The sequence below is a fragment of the Pseudorasbora parva genome, chromosome 13 (assembly GCF_024679245.1).
Source record: "Pseudorasbora parva isolate DD20220531a chromosome 13, ASM2467924v1, whole genome shotgun sequence".
In the NCBI taxonomy this organism is placed as follows: domain Eukaryota; kingdom Metazoa; phylum Chordata; class Actinopteri; order Cypriniformes; family Gobionidae; genus Pseudorasbora; species Pseudorasbora parva.
Window position 1 is genome coordinate 40,738,509 of NC_090184.1, and position 24,466 is coordinate 40,762,974.

At 35.3% G+C, this 24,466-nt stretch overlaps 1 protein-coding gene across 1 annotated transcript in view; it reads left to right on the forward strand.

Annotated features, from left to right (window-relative positions):
• dock5 (dedicator of cytokinesis 5) overlaps positions 1-24,466 on the forward strand; it is an 88,307-nt gene that overhangs the window by 51,423 nt on the left and 12,418 nt on the right. Inside the window, exons 30-44 of the mRNA XM_067414430.1 lie at positions 2,591-2,691; positions 2,797-2,855; positions 4,426-4,580; positions 5,775-5,860; positions 6,436-6,592; positions 8,004-8,044; positions 8,123-8,213; positions 12,257-12,376; positions 13,177-13,266; positions 15,761-15,865; positions 18,523-18,664; positions 19,277-19,358; positions 19,442-19,526; positions 20,822-20,908; positions 23,570-23,746. Of these exons, the coding sequence (XP_067270531.1) occupies positions 2,591-2,691; positions 2,797-2,855; positions 4,426-4,580; positions 5,775-5,860; positions 6,436-6,592; positions 8,004-8,044; positions 8,123-8,213; positions 12,257-12,376; positions 13,177-13,266; positions 15,761-15,865; positions 18,523-18,664; positions 19,277-19,358; positions 19,442-19,526; positions 20,822-20,908; positions 23,570-23,746 (1,578 nt within the window). The remainder of the gene's footprint in view (positions 1-2,590; positions 2,692-2,796; positions 2,856-4,425; positions 4,581-5,774; positions 5,861-6,435; positions 6,593-8,003; positions 8,045-8,122; positions 8,214-12,256; positions 12,377-13,176; positions 13,267-15,760; positions 15,866-18,522; positions 18,665-19,276; positions 19,359-19,441; positions 19,527-20,821; positions 20,909-23,569; positions 23,747-24,466) is intronic.

Here is a 24,466-nt window from a genome sequence, read left to right on the forward strand (position 1 = left end):
TAATATAAGTGTAATACAAAGTTTTCATTTAGACACTAAATTATCATATTAACTTATATAAAAATTGCATTATAGGATCCCTTTAAAAACATAAAAAATAACACAAACCCCAAACTTTTGAATGATAGTATAGATCAATTAAAAAACTGTGTAATTTGATTCACAAAAGATTGAGTCTTGTAGTGAGGCTTCAATAGTCTAGTTATTGACTGATAGGTTACAGACACAATTTGTGTTTTGTCAGTGGTATTTAAAAAATAAATAAATGAATGAAATATGTTTCCACTTTTTTGTTTTAGGTTCAAGTTCAAATAGAATGTGAAATATATACTAAAAATGTTGTGTAAAATCTGTGTAAACATGCCTTTTGCAGGAATTATTTAAAATGAAATGGAATTGCTTATCTTTTCAAGTATGTAAAACTAAAAAAGTCATTAATGGAAGAAGCTTTAATGAACTGTAATAGCGTGTTGAATAAGAACATAATGAATGTTGTCTGTAGTTAAAAGACCTGTGTCAAGAGGAATATTTTTTTCTTTAATCTTCTGAGATGAGAGTTCATTTTACTTACATACTGTGATTTTCACAACTCGTACTTCCTTCCCAGTCCTAAAAACAGCACGACTGAATCGCTAATTTGAAAAACGCTGCCTTCAAAAGCAGTATATAGAGGCATAAAGGCATTAAGGCACGTCCAAATCTGATGTTTGCACAACATCCTGCCTGCTAAGACCTGCTGCCTACTTATTGTTGGTTGTTTTTGAATGCAGCATAGATCCTTCAGTCCCAATGATATCCCACAAGCTTTTGTAGCAATCAAAATGGCATCTGACAGAGTGGACATAATTGTCCAGACTGTGATTTCTGTTTCTACTAGAAAATACACATTTTAGTCATTTAAATATTTTCTCAGTTGTCTCTTAAACTCATTTAAATGTGTTCTAGATCTTTAAACAGGACCAGTTATCAGTAGCTGAAGCTGATCTTTTACAGGATCAGAATTGATTGTTTTGTTGCCATGCAATCTATTGGATTCAAAAGCAAACCACACAATGTGTAAGTTCAGCAAAGCACTGTTTCACTGTCTTCTCTTTAATATGAATTCATATTTTAGCATTTTTTTTCTGCATAAAACTTGACAAACATTCAAATAAAACTAGAGACAAAAAAAAAAAAAACATATTAAAGGGTTACTTCACCCCAAAATGTCAATTCTGTCATCAATTCCTCACACTCATGTCGTTCCAAACCCATAAGACCTCCATTCATCTTCAGAATACAAATGTGTGAATACAAATTTAATTAACACTTTCAAGGGACAGAAAGGTAGGAAAGACATAGTTAAAATAGTCCATGTGACTCCAATGGTTCAACCTTAATTTTATGAAGTGACAAGAAGATGAACAGAGGTCTTACGAGTTTGGAACGACATGAGGGTGAGGAATTAATGACAGAATTATAATTTTTGGGTGAACTAACCCTTCTGCTGTCGTGATTTGACCACAGGTTTTATCATTTGAGTGCTCTGAATATCTATGCATGCATCTCTGCAAGTGTGCAATTTTCCAGGATAATGTTAGGGCATTTCTACGAAACGTATGAAAACTTTCTGATGGTAACATGTTTTTATGATGCTCATTTGTGATTATCTTGCTTATTTTGCACCCACGGGAAGCCTCCTGCACTTTAGACATTTGGGAAATATCATGTATACGGCTGCTGAAAAATAACTCGAACAGTTAAACTTTCTGTTGCTTGGTTACCAGTCATCCTACACCCTGTGCATCCAAAGTATTTCACCCCATAAGACCTCAGGCAATTAAAAAAGCAATTGCATTACAGTATATCAATACAAACTAATTTGTTTAAATAATCAAAGCGTGACTATGCCTTACTCATCCGTGATATGTAACCCAACACAAGGATAATTTAAAAGCAGTGTCCGAGTGGATTTCTAGCTCTGGGTTTGCAGTGGTAGAATGAGGACAATTCTGTACCATGAAACAATGAAATATTAAATAAAGATTTTCCTCAGTAAATACCCTGTTTGTAAGTGCAGTTGCTACTGTTCATAAATATTAAACTTATCCTGTACTGTTTGTGCAGATATAAATGATACTTAAAATTGTGCAGCTTGTTAAAACCTTTACTTTTTTTTGATTACATACCCTATGCATATACATATTTCTATGTTTTGTTAAAATGTACCATGATAATATCATAGTAATCTTATATGCATATATGTTATTTTATTATATATGCATATGTATGCATACAGTATATGTCCTCTACAATATGCGTATAAGAAAACTGATATTTCCATGGAGCATGTCTTAAACCTAGTAATACCGTGGTATGTTTTGGTACTGTTTTTTAAAGTAATGCTTTCATTTTTCAGGAATCTAAATGATAATAAGACCAGCATTTTATCAGGGCCATTTGTCTGAAATGCAGGATATGTGTACTCTTCACAGATGTTTTGGAGTCACAGAATTTTTTAAATCTTTGCCACATTGTTATATATTTTTTATGTCCATTGTACTCAGGAAATTGTTTTGCAGTGATGGCTTTCTTTTGTTTTTCTCAATAGCTTTGGAACAATTACTTTCACCTGATTGTTGCCTTCCTTACCCACAAGTCCTTGCAGCTGGAGTCCTTCTCACTTGAAAAACGAGACAAGATTCTCAACAAGTGAGTTAGAGACATTGTTCTGTCTATATTTGTGTTAATTTGTTGTTTTTTAAAGGCTGAAATCAATTAAACTTGAGTAAATTATATTCCTAAAAATATAAACAGGTATGGAGACATGCGGAAAAGCATCGGCTTTAAGCTGGGAGACATGTGGCAGAATCTTGGTAAAACCTTTTTCCTGTTCCTCTTATCTGTTAGAGACAGAGCTTCAAGTGTATAGAGAATGTTGCATTGTTGCATGTGTATTGCAGAATGTTCTTAAGGACTCTCTTTTTGTTCAAATTGCCTTTTACACTCTAAAAAACTGCGTTAAAAACAACCCATATTTAACCCATCATAATTGGTTTGTTAATTTTTACTATAATACTAGATTTTCTTTTTAACTTATTACATGAATTAATGTTTACGGATTAACTTAATCCTCTAAACATTTTTTTAAATACTGTCAAAACAACTTGCTTGCATGGTAATTTCTTTATTTTTGATCATATTTTACAGGATAGCATATTTAATGTAGTTTCTAAATACATATTGTCTACATTTAAGTTTGTTTAACAAGTATTAGAAGTAAAAAAAATAAACATTTAGTAGTAATTCCGTTTGTAATTTCCACCGTAATGGATTGCATCATGTTCAGCTGGGGAACTTCTAACTTCAGACCACACCCTGCATCTGACCCAGGATCATGGGTAAACAAAAACTACCCAAACACTGGGTTGTTACATCTGACCTAGAATCTGGGAAAACACATATACTACCCAAAACTGAAAAAAAAACACCCAAAAATGACCCAAAAGGCTCAACCCAGGATTTGGGTAGAAAAAATAACCCAAGATTTTTTAGAATGTAGAGAGTAAAATCACATGCCTGGATGCCAGCCGAACTCAGCCCCGCCCACAATATTTGAGCTCGGGCAGTTCGGTCTGGACTTGATCCATAGAGGAGAAATTATGCCCGAACAGAAACTGTTTGGACCAATGAAATTATCAGGGCGTGCTTTAGACGATGACGGACAGATGATAAATAGTAAGGTAATCATCCACGTCATCAAAGGGGATTGGGTTGCATTTGTTTAAATCCTAAATGGAGAACTTGTTCGTATATGCATTTACCTTCACTATTTCTCTCAGAAATTATCATCATGTTGGTAAGTACTTTGTGTATCTTCAAATCATTTTTTTTACAACACCCACAAAGATGTGCATGCGTGCACACGCAAGCCACGCAAGCCAACTACTAGCCCAAAACAATAGCTTCTCTGGGTTGTTCTCCGGGAAAAAATGACATTTTGGGTGGTAAAATGCGTGTTATCTTGGCACGGTTGCCTGCTAAAATTTGCATTTCTGGGTTTTATATCACATAATTGAGGTAGCTTCAACCCGTGGACATGGAAAACAACCCTTGGGAAAACCGCAGACTTGGCAACACAGTGCAATTAAGTTGTGTTGACATTTGACAACTAACGTAATGCGTCGCTTCGTTGCTCTGATTGGTTGTAGGTCTGTACAATTGATGTCTTTCCTGGTTCGGTTGAAACACGCCCCATAATTACAATGGAGCTGTATCAGACTCATATTCTGATTAGAATTGAGTATGACGACGTCAGGCTATAAAATCACTTCTGTACTGTTTGTCTATAATTGCCGAGGCAAAGTGCATATTGACATATTGCATATACAAATTGAACAGAACATTTTGTTTTGGGACATCATTGAATGTATGTGTCACTTCCAGGCCCTGAGAAGATGAAGTTCATCCCTGCAATGGTGGGGCCGATCCTGGAAGCCACTTTAGTGCCTGAGCCTGACCTGAGGAAAGCCACCATCCCCATCTTCTTTGACATGATGCAGTGTGAACACAATTTTAGCTCAAACCACACCTTTCAGAAGGTAAGGGTTGTTTTTGTGCCAGCTTTACTTTAAGAACTTCTGTTCAAAACCCTGTTCAAATATTTGTCTACCTAGGCAGCATATTAAGTAGACATCATAGGTACGCTAGACAGCTAAATAATTCTTCCTTATAAGGTGCTGTCGTTTTTATTCAGTGCAGAAATATCTATCAATTAAAATACAGATTAATTTAATTATAAAAAGTGATCATTTACAATGTAGTTAGATTTGTTAACGTGTTAATGCATTAGGTTTAATGACTTAAAAAGTAAAGTTTAACAGCATAATTGCTAATAGACGTTTGTTCATAATACATTGCTTTGTTGTTGTACTGCTTGAAATGTTAAAAATGTATTAACATTAACCAAGATAAATAAATTATTAATTTTAGCTATTGCATTAACTAATGTTAATGTATAGAACCTTGTTTTAAAACGTTACCAGAATTATGTGTGCCTGAATTTTTTAAGCTTTATATGCCTGTATTTAATATGCTAATTAGGGGTGTAAATCAGATGCTTCAACATAATTCTTTTACTCATCAATACAATATACCTCAGAACAAACTGCAATAAGATTACTATTTGATTAGAGGGGCCTGCAAAATATTATATTAGCATTTAATTGAACTCTGAAAATGATTTCTTATATCTTGTATCCAAAGTGGGACATCCACAATAATTATAATTTTTTTTATTTTTATAATATTGATAAATAGTCATTAACTCGTTAAGATTATTATGTGTGGTTAGATAAAGGATGACAACAGTCAAGAAGTCTCGGGGGTCTTTCTAAAATGTGTATCTCCATGTGAGGTACTCCAGACATTGAAAAAATACATTTGTACATAAAAAATAGTTTGAGACAGCTCAGTGACAATTTTGAGATCTCATTTAGCTCTAGTCGTCTCTTTCAAAAGTGTTTTCTTTAGAAAGACCAACTGGGAAAAAAGAGGTGCATCTTAAAAATTTGTAGTAAAAAAAAATCAGTATTGGGGAAAGTTACTTTTTAAAGTTACTTCCTAAAAAGTAACTAATTGGATTACATATTGATGCGTATCTAAACTTCTAATGCTAATGATTGTTTCTATTGAAATCAGCTGTGTGTTCTCTATTAAAGTGGCTGACCATGAAGAGCATTCAGATCAGTTACTTGATGGTCAGAAATTTGATGAAGCATTTATGTGCTTTGCAGTTTGAGAATGAGCTAATCACAAAACTGGACCAGGAAGTCGAAGGAGGTCGCGGTGATGAACAATACAAGATTCTGCTGGAAAAAATGTGAGATCTTTCTTTCCCTTTATACACTTAGGCCCTGTTTACACCTGGTATTAAGATGCATTTTGGTCGATCGGTTCACAAATAGACGAGGGAGACGCATACCTGTTTACACCTCCTTTAATCTGTCTCTTTTGTTCACGTTCTACCACTTCTGTCCACGTTCTACCACTTCTGTCCTGATTTCTTCGAGGGGAGTGTCTATGGGCGGGTATATGTGTTATCTTTTTCAGATCTTTCGATCTAATGGACAAAAATAATCTTGCATATTTACATATGAATGTGCCCGGAGACAACGGAAAACACACTGAGAGCTGCAGTTTTTTAAAATGCGTTTTTGACTACCTCTAGAAGTGGTCAAAAGTGGACAGGCTCAAAATGTTTTAGACCCTGTTTACACCTGTATTTGGCGTCATCCACTTGTGCTGGCGTCACTGTGAAAATCCTCTTTTGGAGCCTTTATTTTTAAGATGTGCTGCCACACATCCCATTTTTTTGATTGCCTTGTGATTCTCTTCTTTCCTGTGGTTTCTGTGCCTGTGTGACTGTCTCTATGTGTGCGTTTTTGTTGTGTCCAGACTTTTGGAACGCTGTCGGCGGCATCGGTATTTGTGTCAGCCTGGTGAGGAGTTGGCTCTGCTCTTAAGTAGTCTGCTGGAGAACCTGCTGGCCTACCGCACCATCAACCACGACGAGAGCCCTGAGCTCCGCATGAGCTGCACTGTCAACGTCCTGGTGAGAAAAGGACCGTGCGAACTCAAAAAGTTGCCACGTGCATCATCATTTTAAGAAAGTCTTGCTGTACACTATTAGTGACATAGTTACATTGTACCTACTCAAATAAGTACTGAGTAAAATTAATTAACTGCATACTTACTATAGAGTTACAGTTAGGGTTAGGGCTTGGTTTAGAGTTAGTTACTTGCAATTATGCATAATTTACTGTTATTACTGCAGTAAGTACATGTAGCAACTTCATATATAGAACCTTTTAGGGGTTCCCATCATTAGATCATTTATGGATTTATTATGAATTAATTAACTGTGTTTTAATACATTTTTTATTTTATGAACTTAATCACAAAAACAAAATTACCTTTTAAACATGAACGTTTTTTGCAAACATGAAAGACTTTTCTCCTTATAACAGAACCTTTTTGGCATAAAGCGCTCTTCAAAATTTAGTTCTATACAGAACCCCATTGAACCTTTTTTTCTAAAAATGTAGTTATCTTAGTATGTAGTTTCTTGAATCTGACTGGTTGACCAATATCCTAAGGTGTGCAATTATTTTCAGGGAAACGCACAGCAAAGGTAGTTCAAGGCAGGTCTCGAGCGCACTACAGTTCCATATCACGCCGCCTAATTATTTCAGCTATTTTAAAGGTTCTTACAGCGTTTTACAGCAAAAGAATCAAAACCCACAACAACACTCACCAAGAAAATAAATATAGTTAAAGCTACACTGTGTAACTTTTTTAGTTTATTCTTAGCTAAAAACACTTAGTTCTTTCAAAATATATATATGCTCATTAATGTATATTTACTTCTTTCAAGTTATAAAGTATTCTCGTAAGTTTATAATATGCCATTGAAAATACATACAGGTGAGGGGTTCGAATGCCGGTCGCCATGTTGCCCCTCCATCTTGAAAGTACATTAGCCAAAGAGGGACATACCCGTAAATTCAAGCTTCGCCTTTCACGTTTTAACACTCGATGGCACCGTGTCGAATGTGAAGAGGGGGATTGCCATGTTAATCTTGGACTAAATCGGCCACCGTAGGATTGAAAACGAAATCAGAATTGAGAGGAACAGAAACTAATATTCATATACCTTTTCACCGCTAGATGGGGGAAAATATCACACAGTGTAGCTTTAACAATAGGATAAAAATGACAAATCATTTCCATGTTTTTTGCCATAAAATGCAAGCCTGACAAATGGTGTGCTAGCCAAGAGGAGTGGTAACCTTAGTATAAGCGGAATAATTGACTCAATAATTGACCAAATATTACACACCCGAGGTGTAACAACCACTCCACTTCACATTGTTCCTTACATATAGCGTATGTTTAATCAGGAATAAAATATGTTTAAAGACTTTTGTAAAATACAACGAGTATCTTCTTTCTCATATCCACAGAACTTTTACAAAGAAAAGAAAAGGGAGGATATTTATATCCGGTAAGTGTGCCAGATGATTGAAAGTTATTGGCTTGTTGACTCATGTATGAATCTGAATGTTTTGTGGTCTTTCATTAGATATTTGTACAAGTTACGTGATCTACATCTGGCCTGTGAGAATTACACAGAGGCTGCCTACACCCTGCTGCTGCATGCTGAACTGTTGGAGGTTTGGACGAAAAAATGATTAGCTTTGTGCTGGTTACGGTTATGGTTAGATAGATGTAGTGTTGATTTTGTCACCTATTTTTAATTTAGTCTTAGTCTTGTGCTACATGTCCTTGTTAGTTTTAGTCATATTTAGTCATTCACATATCTTTTTTATAAAGTCATTTTAGTCTGGTTTTAGTCAAAAGAAAACTCAATATATCTTAGTCAAGTTTTTGTTAATTTTTTTAGTCTTTTTTACAATTATTATTTTTGAGATTATTTCTAATACCATTTCAGTCAAATAGTTTTTCACACAAATAGTTTTTTTGTTTTTCACAAATCCCATTGTTTTTGCCTATACATGCAATTTCATTTAATTAAATTTTGACTGAGTCCTGGTGTCAACTACAGAGAACATATCATAACAGATGAATACAATATAATTTTCCAAAAAAATAATGTGTCCATTTGTTTCTTATATTCTAAACAATCTAATTACATGAAAAAATCCAAAATTCGAAAACGTTTTTTTTCTGGGTCCCAGGTATATATTGAAATATATACATGAAAATTATTATATTTCCAGCCACAAAATGATTCTAAATTTGATTACTTGCATTGGAATTCTCTTATTTAACCTTAATCAGTACACTAATAGTAATATAAATAATAAATATATTAGAAAAGAAAAAGAAAAATAGTGTTCATTAATGGACCATAAGTATTGCATAAATAGTTTTTATTATGTGATCGTGCGCGCCCCGCCGGGAGATGAACGCATGTCACAACTCTGTTATTCAACGGCTCTGGCTTTAACTGTCATGCTGCATTAAGTGCGCCAAAAAAGCTATTTATTGTTTTAATTTTGTATAATTTTTTTGCAAATTTGGTGTGAGATTTACTTTGCCAGAGTGAGAGTGTGAGTCAGAGCTTGAAAGCGTGTGACTCACGCAAAATGCGCAACAGTTGGCAACTGTTTTCTTGCTCATGTAGTTTTGTGTTGCTGATGAACATATTTCATCTCGTCTGACGAAATTAACACGAAATTTATGCATATGCCATAAATGAAAAGTACACCCCGTCTGAACATCTTTTTTTTCTATTTCTAAATAATCACTATTTTATGGAAGCTTGTTTCGGCCACAGAAGATATTTTAAAAGATAATTGTGACTTTTTTCTCACAATTGTGAGTTTATATCACGCAATTCTGACTTTATAACTCGCAATTGCAACTTTATATCAGAATTTGACTTTAAAGTTAGAATTTTGCTATTACCTTATTTATTTTTTTATTCTGTGATGGAAACAAGCTTCCATACTGTTGCATTTAATGGAAAGATTATTAAATTTAAATGTATTAAACATTTACTTATTAAAAACAGAGAAAAATGTAATCAGTGTCCGTAAAATAAGTAAATTAGCCAAGTTTGCTTAAATGGATAGTTGCAAAAAAGAGCACACAATTGATTCAATTTGACAAATGTATAATATTTTAGTGTGTAGTAAGCTCTCCAAAACTTTAAGTATGCTGCTTTGGGCCTTGGAAAAGACTAAATAAGTTTCTTGTGCTTTAGCTACAGTAGGTTCCTGTGCCGACAACAACATTTCACTCCTGCACGTTTGCGTCTTACTGTGTGAGATAAAACAGTCACTCTCCTGACAGCTTTTGCCAACTCTGAGAAACTTGCTTGGCATTTCTCCTACTCCTTCTTAACAAAAAAACAAACAAAAAAATCACTCATTCACACAAAAATGAAAGCTTAGAGTGAAGGCCTGATTGTTTCAAGGATATATTCTTGGCTAATCCTCTTGTACTACTGTCCTCTTTTGTGTAAAGAATTAAGTCTTCTGACAGTTCTCTCCCAAATGTTCCATTGTTGTCAGCATTAAGTCTGAGAATGATTCAGTGAGCTCTATAACTTTTAATTGTCAAGAAATTACTCTTATTTAAATGCTTTGGTTCAACATACTCTTTAGTTGATCACAAGTTGCCTTTGACTTGTACCAGAACATTTTTGTTTAGTTTTATTTTGTAACTTTCAGGAGCGTGTACTCATCAACACAACATTTTATCCCTTTGATAAAAAATCTTGGCATCTCTAATATTGGCATGGTTCTTTGGTAATTGATCAAGGAGATTTTCTGGAACATTACGTCTTCAAGGAACCTTTATATCTCTTCTATGTAAAGAGTAATTTGTTAACTTTCAGAGTGGGTGTTTTCATTTACATGCAGCAATAATTTACAATACAATAATTTTTCTTCCCTCAAACAAGAAATAACACCGTTGAAACTATCAGAATATGTAGTAATATGAAGCAAATTAAGCAGTGCTTGCTTCTCTAAATAGCAAGTTAAATAAAGTTTCACTCTTCAAATGACAAAAAGAAGCACAAACGTTTAAATACAATTAAACCATACACAATAAAATGGTAGTAAAATAAAGTGCAGAAGGTCACAGCTATGCTAAGAACTGTAGAACAGTAATAAAGAACAGAACATTTTCAACCAATTTCTAAATATTTTTTGTTACACTTTATTTTACAGTGTCCTTGTTACATATGTTACATGTACTTCTCATAGTAATAAATAGTAAATTGTGTCTAATTACATGCAACTAAACCAAACCCTGACCCTATTGTAAGTACATGTAGTTAATATTAATCAGTACTTAAATATATATTACACTGTAGCAATGACACGTTCAAATAAAGTGTAACCGAAATATTTGAAAATAAGTATTAAGTCTAAATATTTAAGTATTTGAGGTTGTTTAAAGCCACAATATGTAATTTTTCACCGCTAGAGGTCGCTTACTGAAAACAAAGCTTGATGAAGCCTTGATTTCGCTGAGCTTTTGTTCTGCGGCAGACGAGTGCTTCCACTTCTTCTGGTCATGTGTATGTGGGGTAACGCAGCGCTGTTTAATCTTATTAGATACATTTGAGTGTGTTATAATGAAAGTTGTGTTATAATGCTACTGTGTGTTCATTTGGTGTCTACTATGAGACACTTGTTCACACTGCAGTTATCTAGATCAATATTAGACATGGTAAAACGACAGTAAATCAAGAAAACAAGATTTCAACAATAAGACTGTAAAACTGTGTTGATCTATATAACAATCATTTGTTTTCTGTTGATGAATGTACTATCCAAACTGTTGCTCACCTGTCCAATTAAACACGCAATATATTGAAGCGATTTTGGTGTTACCATGGTAATTTCCATGTCATTGATAGGCGACGCATGGGCACAGTCCGTGTTCTGGTTAAAATCGCTGATTTCTAAACGCTGATTAAGACTTTTATTCATCTTTGGAACACAAATGAAGATCTTTTTTGATGAGATGAGATATTTCTGTCCCTCCATTGACAGCTACGCAACTATCACTTTCATACCCCAGAAAAGAGGTAAAAACATCATAAAAGTAATCCATGTGACTCCAGTGGTAAACCTCAATTTTATGAAGTATCGAGAGTGCTTTGTTTGCACAAACAAACATACATTTTCACTCTATTTACAAAATATGAATCTCCAATGTGCATTAACACACCAATGTCTGCTCTTTCATCGCGTTGCCCTCTCATTTGTGTTCTGAAAACGAACAAAATCTTACAGGTTTGGAGTGAAAATTAGTTATTAATGACAGAAATACATTTTTAGGTGAAATAAGAATAACCCTTTTATGAAATTTGACACATTCACATGTATTCACAATTTGCACAAAAAAAAAAAAGTTTGAATTATTTTATATTATCCAATGATTAGGATGTCAGTAGATTTTGGAAATAACAGGACCTTTGTTCTGTTTTTTGACCAAGCGGATCCGATTACCTGAAAATATCACCTGTTAAAAACTAATCAAAGTCAACTCTTTATGAAAGCCAACCATTTAGTCTGTCACTCCCCAAAATTGTATTATTCTGCTTACCTTAGTCTATTTGCATAAAAATGTCTGCACTAAGAACTGTATTGCTCTTGCAGTGGGCTGGTTAAAGTTGCGTGATTTAGAAGATCAGTGCGATTTATCATGACTGAATTGTGCAATCTCTTTCTAGTGGTCCGACAAGCCGTGTGCGCCCCACCTGATCCCACAGGACGGAGCTCGGGGCTGGACGCAACAAGAGCTAAAGGAAAGACTTTTCCAGGAAATCATGTGCAATCTGGACAAGGGCAGAGTATGTACATCTAAACCTAATGAAAATGCTTTCATTTAATGACCTTTACATGCTATTCACACAGTTTTTAGGGTAGTTTAGCTGTAAAAAATAAAAAATAAATACTTCATGTCAATAATTTCAGGTTGATTTTTACCATATGGTCTGTAAGATTGTTCAGAAATCCATAATATAATGATTTGCTGCTCAAGAAACATTTCTGATTGTAATCAATGCTGAAAACTGCTTTACATTTTTATGGGAACCATGATGAAAAATGTTTATTTGATGAATAGAAAGAAACAGTATTTATTTGAAATATAATATTTTGTAACATTATAGAATGATTTATTATTTTCAAATAGAGCTATTCAAATAATCTAGTAAAATAATATTTATATCGCAGAAAAACCAAATATCTCAATATGTTTTTTCAAAATCGTGCAGCCCTACTCCTTTATGACTCCACAATAGGACAAAATTTGAAGAATACATACAGTGATATGCTTTTTTTATGTCCATGCGATGCATGCAGTGACAATGGATTGACTCTTGCACTATATTTCATGTCACAATGTGTAATGTTTTAAAAAATTCAGTCCCTCACACATATTGATTGAATTGGCTTCAGAAGACTCATAATAAAGCGCTCCATGGGAATGGACAACATGTATTTTTTTGATCTTTTATGAAGAAAGTCTTGGTATTGGTTTGAAAGTTGCAACACTGTTCCTTAAAGAAGTAAGAATGACCACAGAAAAGCGGATATGTTGCCATCAACACACTTTCTCATTTATTTTTTGTTTGCTCTTTCTCCACAGATGTGGGAGAAGGCCATCGAGATGGCCAAACAGCTTGTTAAACTTCATGAAAACCAAATGTTTGATTTCATAGAGCTCAGTCAACTGCTGGTAAGACAGATGCGACAGAATTTCCTCTTGTTTCTCTGTTAATGTGATCTGAAGGTAATGCCGCAAACAAACCTTCCCCCGAGCTTCTGTCTGTAGAGATGTACACACGTTAAAGCGAGACAAAACCTTGAGCTCGTCTTGATTCACTCACTTCTTATTTATTCACATTCTGGGTTGGCAATCCATAACCCTGTTGGCTGGTTAGCAGCCGTCACTCAGCACAGGAAATAAGCATGGCAATTTGCAAGCAAGAGGAGGAAGGAAACTGGTGCGATAACAGCTACTGTAGCAGTTACACGCTCTCCTCTGCCTTTGGCTCTGTGAAGTTCTCACTTGGCAGCTGACTTCAATTTGATCAGAGAAGTTTGCTTGAATTGGGTGGACAACTGCTGATTACTTCACCGTCCCGTAGTGCAATGTGCCGTACATTAGTTAGGGTGAATTTGAGGTAAATTGGGACAATTTTTGCCATTTAGACTGGAAAATTGTATTTTATTTAGTCATTTAGTAACAAATACCAAAACTTAAGAATGTAGAACACTTTAAAAAAAATTCTGTCATCATTTACTCATGTCATTTCTCAACCAATTTTATTTATTCTTTATCGCTGGAATGTAAAATGAGATATTTAGTTGAATGTTCAGGCTGCAATTTTTTTCCATATGTTCAAAGGGAACTGCAATGCTCCAAAATTACAAATAACAACACCATAAAGCCACCATATGTATGTTGTTTTATGCAATATTAGTATATTAATCATTTTAATTACCTTTTATTTTTATCTTAACAGTTTATTTAATTATTTCAGGGTAAGTTTTAGTCATTTTGTGCTTTTCCAGTTTTTATAATAATAATAAAAAGATTCTGTTTAGCTTTATTTTTTATTTCAGATAGTAATTTTAATAACTCTACTTAAACTTACTTATTTCAAATATTATTGAAAAGATGAATAGTTTTAACTTTAGTTAACAATAACAGCACTGTGTAGTAAATACACAGATCAGGCAAAACATTATGATTGTGTTGGTCCCCCTTTTGCTGCCAAAGCAGCCCATGGACCACTTTGAGTGACCACAAGAGCTGCAGTTTTGAAGATGCTCTGACCCAGTCCTCTAGCCATCACAATTTGGCCCTTGTCAAACTCGCTCAAATCCTAACACTAGCACATTTTTCCTGCCTCTACCACATCAATTTTGAGGACCAAATGTTCACTTGCTGCCTAATATATCCCGTCCACTAACAGGTGCCATGATGAAGAGATAATCAGTGTTATTCACTTCACCTGTCAGTGCTCATAATATTATGCCTTTCAAATTTAGTCATTTTATAGTCATTTTAATAATTCAAGTTAAACTTACTTATTTTGTTAGATGCCTAGAAAAAAATCCAAATTTAGTATTTATATTCTATTTCTTATCTCATATTTATTTCAATGACTGAATAGTTTTAATTAGTTTTAGCTTTAGTTAACAGTATCAACACTGTGTAGTACATACGGCTTAGATATATTACATTCCTAGTGTGAATAAAACACAGATAACTCTCAAAAGGCACATGAGAACTGAGATGGTTGGAAAAATTATATTTCAGTAATTTTGCGTTCTCTCTCAAAACTTTTGCGTTCACCCAACACACTTGCCGTTCAGTCGCAAAACTTTTGTGATGGAAACAATACGAGGTGGGAGGAAAAACTGCAGTTCCATATTTAATGATTAAAGAACCACATGGTCTGTGAGGTCAAAGGCAGATAGACAAATTTACACAAATTTATGATTAAATATATAGGATTGAATTACAGGCTGTTGTACAGCTTAGAAAATAGGTGAAATTATTTAACAGCATTCAAAATGATCGGCAGTTCTTCCGTGTTAGACAGCGGCCACGTAGGCTTCCACAATTAAAAGTGGTATGGTATTAAAAGCAACAATTTGAGCATTTTTTAAAATGACTACTATGACCTTGATTATTATTAACCTTAAAATAAGCTACTAAATGGATCATAATCGTTCGTCTCTCCAAGTATTGAAAGGACCAGGGGTTAAGTGCTTTGATCAAAGGCACTATAGGAGCAGATAACAGTAATTGAAGTTGTTTAAAGCCTTTTTATTAACAATCGTTAGAAGTGATAGAAGTTGACTAAAGCCTTATTGTTAAGTGCAATAGGGGTCAAACAAGTTACGCATTTGTAGATTAATTAGCAGTTTTTTTGCAATCATCAGAATGGTCAAAAATAGATGAATATGGGCAATAATATAAAAAAAATTCTCACTCAAAGCGCTTCACAAAAATTGCAATGTAGTTCATAAGTATTATGATCTCATTCATGTTCATTGTATGAACAAGTGCAGCGTGAACGCATACAATTCTCCTTCTATGTTTAAAGGAAGGGTGAGCGAATAATGACAGTGCTTTCATTTTCAGCTGAAATATTCCTTTTTTATGCATGCCTTAAATGCTAATTCAAATGTTAAAATTGTTTTTGTTTTGTACACAGAAACAGCAGGCACAGTATTACGAGAACATAATGCATGCTATGAGACCTCAGCCCGAATATTTCGCAGTGGGATACTACGGTCAGGGTTTCCCCTCCTTCCTCAGGGTGAGTACATTTTGCTGCCGCAGCCCAATTTTGCCTGTTTTAATGACTTTAATATGGGATAAATACGATTTGCGAATGACAACTTGGTGAATTATTCTTCCATTTGATGTTCAAATGTCTAATTTTCTGTTGTTTATGTGGTGTGAAATCTGTGAAGTATGGATTAAACAGTGACACAAACATGCTGGCAGGGTCGGCTCAATGTTTGGCATTTCAGCATCAAGCATTGCCAAAGGAAAACAGATATTTTGATTGCAGCTCTCCCCAAAGAGCTCTCAGAGTAATTGGGTTTTAACAAGAAAATAATACTTTTGTTTTCACAGTCAGGGGTTTGGAAACCCTGGTGCCATACTTTTACAGATACAAGAACCTCTTAGACATCTAATGAAATGACAGGCTTTGTGCGGTTATTGTTGGTTCTGCATGCCAGATATCAAGCCCTGAAAAGCACTTGAATAGAGAAAGACCAGCACGTTGCACTAGTACGTTGATGGCAGTGGTATTCTGTTTAACAGTTTAAAAAAAAGTAAATTCATGTTGTAGTTAATCATGCACATCTTTGAGGTTACATAAATATACATTATTTACACTATTAAGGAAACAACAACAACATTTATATTTGTATTTTTTTTTACATGCTTTAAAGAGTTGAAATGAAAATGAAAATGATCCCCTAATTTATTCACACTCAAGCCATCCTAGGTGTGACTTTCTTCTTTCAGCTAAACACAACCAGAGTAATATATAAAGCTTCTAAGCTTTATAATGGGAGTGAATGTTACCTTATGGCTCATTTCCACCTGGCGGTACAGTTCAGTTCAGTACAGTACGATTCGGGACCGTAAACCCTGGTCCGACTTGTTTCCAATGGCAAGAATGAGGTAAGTTTTGTTTGAGCAAAGGCTGCAGTCTGCAAGGAAAAACACAGTCAAAGCATGCACAAGTGACAATTCTCAACCAATCAGCGGTCTGCAGTAAGTCTAGCGCCACCCTTTAATACTGGACTGCTGTGCTTGGTACCCCAATGGAAGGGTGCCAAAAAGTGGTATTAGCGGAATTAGGTTACCATTCACAACTTCTGACAATGGCAATGACAAAAATTGTGTACTGAACTGTACTGAACCGCACCGCTCTATAGATACGAGCCATTCGATTTTAAAGCCCAAAAAAGCACATCCTTCCATCATAAAAGTAATCCATACAACTGCAGAGGGTTAATAAAGGCCTTCTTAAGCAAAGCTATGTGTTTTTTAAGAAAAATATTCATATTTATAAACTATAATCATTGGTAATACGCTATTTGAGTTCCGGCTTTAGAGTGACCGCTGACCCGACGCATTACATAGGATAGGAGTAACGTAAACTTCAGTGAGAGTTTATGCACGCCCCTTACAGTTCAAACAAATAGGGCTGAGCAACAAACTCAAGCTCCTCCCACAATTCTCTTTAAAAATTTGTAACTGGTGTTTGTTTTGCTCTTCGCTTCGACGTTCATCAATACATCATCATACATCGGGTCAGAGGTCACTCTTCCGCTGGATCAAGACTCACGTATGTCCATTACCATAGTTAACAAAGTTATAAATATTGATATTTTTCTTACAAAAATGCATGGTCAATTTGCTTCAAAAGGTCTTTATTAAACCCCTGAAACAGTGTGGATAATTTGTTTAGGATGGATAAATGTACTTTTTTGGGATTCAAAATCTAAGGTACCATTCACTTCCATTATGAAGCTCAGAAGAGACATTATGGGTGGGTTGCACCAACAAGGATTAAATTAAGCTCAGTTTAGAGCTAATCTTGGATTTGTTGTTCTAGGCTTTAATTTAAATCTAATTGTGTTGCACCACTTAATTTTAAACCAAGATTAACAAATCTGGGATTAGCAGTATTTAACCTGCGATTAAAACCTCCATTAATTTTCGCCGTCATGATGAGCCACTGACAGCAACAATACTAACATTAAATTTCCTTCTTTATTGAACACCAGAAACACTCTCTCTGACATAAGGAGCTCTCGCTGATAAAGGAAATAAACTTGTAAAATGTCCTCTGTATTTTTAAAGTGCTAGAGAGTAGCAAGTTTAAATTTAATCCCTAACTGAAATTTTAATCTGAGATTAAAGTTATGGAGCAACAAGATTATAGTTAATCCAGGTTTATTATGAAAATAAATCCAGGATTAAAGTCATGGTTTAAATTTAAGCCTGCTTATTTTTAAACAAAGTTTAAAGTTTGGTGCAACAGAATTATAAGATAAACCTTGATTTAATCTAGATTTAAAGTTAATCCTTGTTGGTGCAACCCACCCTATATGTTTTAATATATATTTGATTGTGTTTGGCTGAAAGAAGAACGTCATATAGGATGGACACCTAGGACACCTAGGATGGCTTGAGGGTGAGTAAATTATGGCATGGTTTTAATTTTTGGGTGAACTAACCCTTCAATCGTCGCTGTTGGACATTGTCACTTTAGAAAAATGTCTATATTTATAAAAGTGTTTTAGAAAATGTTTAATATCATATTTCATAATATTTCATCATGTTATTTTCCTCCTCAGGGGGAGGATGATTGATAGCTAAAAGTTGAAGACAGTATAAACTGACCACATGATCTGATGCATCAATTTTTACTCTGCCTGTTTCAAACAGAACAAAATGTTCATTTTTCGTGGTAAAGAGTATGAGTGGCTGGAGGACTTTAGCCTAAAGCTGATGTCTCAGTTTCCCAACGCAGTGAAGATGACCAGCACATCGCCCCCTGGTGACAACATCTGTAACTCACCTGGTCAACGTATCCTTGACCTTTAACCCAGCAAGTTAAAGGCCAAATTCAGTAGCATTATAATATTTGTTTTTTTTGTGTTTTTTTTTATATAAAATTGTTAAATTAAAAATAGTAATATTAGGACATTTACGGTCAGTTTTTGTTTACATTTATTCATCAGGGATACATTAAACTGATCAGAAGTGACAGTAAATATATGTATAATGTTACAAACATTGATTTCCACTTCAAATAAATTGTTCTTTAAAACTATCTATTCCTCAAAGAATCCTGAAAGAAATGTGATTTCAATATTGATAATAATCATAAATGTTTCTTGAGCATCAAATCATAATATTAGAAGGATTTCTGAAGGATCGCAGGATTTTGCATCACAGGAATAATTTAAATGTTACAATATGTTAAAATAGAAACTTTTAAATTGTAATAACATGTCACAATATTGCTGTTTTTACTGTATTTTTGATCAAATAAAAAATGCAGCCTTGGTGAGCAAGTGTTTTCAAAGACATAACTTTTTTTTAATGGTATTGTATGTGCCTCATATTAAATCTTTGTGTCTAAAGGCTTTGTTTTGTGAACGTGAACTGTTTTCTTGCCTTAATCAATTCTCCACAGATATTCAGTGTTTTACAGTGAAGCCTGTCCTAAACTTACCTTCACATTTCAAGGACAAGGGACTTCCTGAACAAATCCTCAAGTATGAATCAACGCCTATGTCACATATCAAAATTATTGTAAATAATGCTGTTATAGATCTTTTTTACCTTTTGTTGTTTTCAGTTACTACAGGACAAACGAGGTGGATACGTTCCAGTATTCAAGACCATTTAGGAAAGGAGAAAAAGATCCTGACAACGAGTTTGCTGTAAGTTGCAAACATTAAATGAATATTCAGCCACTAAAGGCTGACCGATAAGGTCAGATTAAATTACTGAAATTTTTATTTAAACATTGTTGACATTTATACATGTTTTAGCTTGTCAAAACTGTTAAGCAAGCTTCAGTTTGAGGTGTCAAGCTCAAACCCCACGAGTAAGTGAATGGTTTTCATCAAGATTCTTTGTGACTTGCAACCAGGAAAAAGAATGCAGAGATCCAACAGTCATGGCAAACCTGAAATTTGTGTCTGAAATTATATCTGAGTCTGAAAGTATCATTAAAATGAATGACATGATAAAGGAACAGTTCAAAGACATCACAGTGTTATTTTGTTGTCTTTGACTTGGCAGTGAAATGACTCTACTTTTTATTTTGCACTCATGTTTTGTAAAGAGCTGCTCTCTTTTTATGTTTCTTGGAAGTAAGACCAAATAAAAAATGTAGGAAAAGTGAACACAAATATTTGTAGTTTTAGCTTATGCTCATTATTACGATATTTACTTGGCCTAAAAAATTCAATCTCTATGAAATTATAAATAAAAAAAACGGAATATCTGATAATCACAAATGAAATCAGAAAGCACTCATTTAAAGGGCTCCTATTATGCTTTTTTACATTATTTGTTTTGCATGTAATGTTGCGGTCGATTGGGTTTTCTTCCGGGAACGAACACATTACAATATTCCTATTTTAAAAAATTCCCATTATTTAAATGTATACGCAAAAAAAGAGTGCAAAGCCTGGGTGAATTAGTAGTGTGGTGAAACTCACTGTAATAAGGGACGTAACATTTGCCAAAGACGATCGAAATGGTTGACCAATCACAGCACACTGGTCCAGCCGACCAATCACCGCACACTGGTCCAGCCGACCAATCACCGCACACTGGTCCAGCCGACCAGTTAGAGCTTTTTTGGAAGGAGGGGGCTTCATACAGACAGGAAATAAACAGAGCGTTACTGACAAACTTTTGGAACATTCAAGCATGAAAACTTATTCTAGTAGACGCCAAAATCAAGACTTTGAAAAAGGGTCGTCTAAAAAGGCTGAGATTAATTACTTATCACAGTTTTAAAAGAAAGTTGCCTCTTACCAACACTAAAAATTGCCTTTATTGCCAATGATTTTGAATGTTGTAATACTGTGAAATATTTCACTATGTTTCTATGTGGTACGAGAACCTGTAATTCAGTTTTAATTATTCATAAATGGAGTTGATTAAGCTTCATATCTTGGAAACCCCTCTGAGTAAATGTGCTTTTCTACCTTCTACCTCACAGACTATGTGGATCGAAAGGACCACCTTTATTACGGCATACCGCTTTCCAGGAATCCTCAAGTGGTTTGAAGTGAAATCCATGTCTGTGGTGAGCGACTCGAAATACTCTTTTATTGTTTACTGAATAAATAGCTAATTATGAAGAAACAACAACATGACAATGCCATGCCATAATGCCCCTTAATGTGTGGAATTCATCAGTGCATGTTGCAGTTTTTAAAGTCTTTCATCAAATTGTAATCATTTTTTTCAAGTAATGTTTCTGCTGATGAAATATCAACCAAGTAGATTTTTACTCAAGAAAATGTGATGCGTGTGTACTGCTGTACTGTTGCTAGGATATTGTATACTGGCATAGATTAAAATAGCCCTTTTACAAGTCTTTGTCGTTCCGGCCTGAAGATATGCCATTTCATGTCATTCTCATAAGCATAATGTTCAGAAGTTTGGGGTCTTTTTCTCACCAAGGCTACATTTACATTCCTGAACAAAATCTTAAGACCAGGCCTTGCAAGTTTTACACATTTCGCACTTGTGGATCATAACCGGGTTGTCAGTGCTGCTTTAAAATGCCAAAAGAAGAAACAGGAGCAAGAGACAAAAAATAGAGAGTAGGCAATTTATTGAAAACTGCATTTAAACTGAAACAGGCGGTTCATCAGCTTATCAAAAGTTTAAGACCATAGCCCAAAATAAACACACAACAGTACTAAAAGTGTCAAAAAAGGACTCAGTAGTGAGTAGCCCCACCGTTCTTGTTGATCACTTCAAAAACTCGTTTCGGCATGCTTGATGCGACTGTTTCCAGGAGGCTGGTGGGAACGTTGCTCCATGTGGTGAAGATGGCTTCACGAAGGGCATCCACGGTCTGGAACTGACGTCCATTTTTGTAAACTTCCCTTGCCATCCATCCCCAAATGTTCTTAATATGCGCAGGATGGTCCAAAAGAGCAACGTTATTCTCCTGGAAGAAGTCCTTCGTCAGACGGGCTTTGTGAATTGCAGCGTTGTCCTGTTGAAAGACCCAGTCATTACCGCACAGACAGAGGCCCTCGGTCAAGAGGGATGCCCGCTGCAACAGATCCACATAGCCAGTCGCCATTTGACGCCCCTGCACAACCTGAAGCTCCATTTTCCCATTGAAGGAAAAAGCACCCCAGATCATGATGGAGCCTCCTCCACTGTGCCGCATAGAGAAAATCTCAGGTGGGATTCACATGTCATCACTTGTCATGCCAGTAACGTTGGAAGCCATCAGGACCGTCCAGGTTAAAAATGTTCTCGTCAGAGAATAAAACTTTCTTCCACTTTTCAATGTCCCATGTTTGGTACTCCATTGCAAATTCTAAATGGGCAAGTTAGTGTCGTGGAAAGAGACGTGGCCTTTGAAGACGTTTTGTGTTCTTGAAGCCCTTCTCTAGCAGATGCCGTCTTATGGTTATTGGGCTGGAGTCAGCATCAGTAAGGGCCTTAATTTGGGTTAAGGATCGGCCTGTGTCTTCACCGACAACCCGTCGGATCCTGCGTTTCAGTGCAGGTGAAATCTTTTTGGGTCTACCACTTGACTTTTTTGTCCCATAACTCTCAGGATTTTTTGAGAAATGTAAAATGACTGTTTTAGTGCGCTCAACCTCAGCAGTGATGGTGCGTTGCAAAAGGCCTTGCTTGTGCAGCTCAACAATCTTGCCACATTCAAAGAGAGAAAGCCTTTTTGCCTTTGCCATCAGGTGATCTTGACAGTATGACTGCTTGAAGGACAATGACATGAAAGACATATTTTTGTGCAGATTTGACCTTTTTATGGCTATGGTCTTAAACTTTTAATCAGCTGATGAACGGCCTGTTTGAGTTTAAAGTATGTTAGCAAGTATGTCAGCTTAGTCTTCTAACCCAGACCCTAACCTAACAGTCTACTTACAATCTATTAAAGTTTAATAATACTTTAGTTAGTTAGTTATGGTTAGGGTTATTTAAATAGAGATTCCCTAAAGTGGACTATTTTAAATAAAGTTTTGCTCAATTTTATTAAATAACTGTTTTCTGTTTGAATACATTTTAAAATGTAATATTCTTGTGATTACAAAGCTTGCAATGCTGAATTTAATTTGTCCCAAAAAAGCGTTTAGACACAATACCGATTTAGGGCCAGATAACAGCTAGCACCAGCGCAAACCCTATTTTGTTGTTAAAAAAAACCTGTCAGTATTTACTAAAGACACTTAGTGAAAAATTAGCGCTGAAAAAGCATAGATGGTTATTTTTGCGCCTGACCTTATTGCACATGCATTTGTTGGAGTTTCCATTTCAGACGCAAAATTTATGGGAGGAGAGTGTTTAAATGAATCCTGCAAGGTGATTTACTAAGATTTGTGCTTGTCAATTTACTGGCATTTGCGCCATTATTTATCGCCCCTAAAACCAGACGCTAACTAGTAGATTGTGTTGGCCATTATGGAAATGATCCGGCTGTGTCTGTATTCTATAATTTTACTCCAGCCTTCAGTATCACACGATCCTTCAGAAATCATTCTAATATATTTTGTGGTAACCGTGATTTTTTTTGGGGGGGATCTTTGATTAAATAAAAAGTTCAAAAGAACAGTATTTATTTTAAATATTTGTTTAAACGACTTTACTGTCATTTTTTATCAATTTAAACCATCCTTGCTGAATAAAAGTATTAATTTCTTTCAAAAACCGGTAGGGTTATAATCAGATCTTATCTTTCCATTTTGTCCCACATTTGTAGGAAGAGATCAGCCCTTTAGACAACGCCATAGAAACCATGGAGCTGGCCAATGAGAAGCTTAGTAATCTGGTACAGCAGCAGGCGTGTGACCGCTCTCTCCCTGTGCACCCGCTCTCCATGATGCTCAATGGAATCGTGGACCCGGCTGTCATGGGCGGCTTTTCCAACTATGAGAAGGTCAGTCTATCTTCTGTTCTGCTGCTTCTATTAAAGGTAGGGTAGAGAATAGAGGCTAATTTTCTGAGAGTCTAGCAAAGGCGAGCTAGCTTTGAAAGCATAAGATCCCACCCTCCTTTCTGAGCAGACTCGTGGCCAAAGCCACAGCCCTTTCAAAACACATGAACACGTGCAGCAGGGAGCAAACAAAAGCATCACAAGATTGCGTTAAACTACATCCTATCTCATAGGACATAACGTTACAATAATCATGAACATAAACGTAAAGAGTTCTGACCCAGGCCCGGTTCCAGAATCAAATCACTGAGGGTACTCTAGTAAAGAGCAGATATGCTAAGCAACGGCTCCACCATAGCAGTGTGAATGCAGCATAAGCTGGTTGTTTTGGTTCACAAGGAACTGTAAAAGGCGGCTGCTGTTTCGGTTTGTTGCTCTGAGACTGACGTCCGTCTATCTCTGCATAGTATGAAACGCGCTGATGACGTGTGATGTCTGTGTGAGATGTATGGAATATATATATATATATATATATATATATATATATATATATATATATATATATATATATATATATATATATATATATATATATATACACACATTCAGACCAATTAACTTAGTGATTGCTATCAGGATGTGAAGAGACTTTCAACCAGCATACCAAAAAAAGTTCTGGAACAGATTGCCTACCCTGCCTTTATTCTCCTTGCTTCTATGATT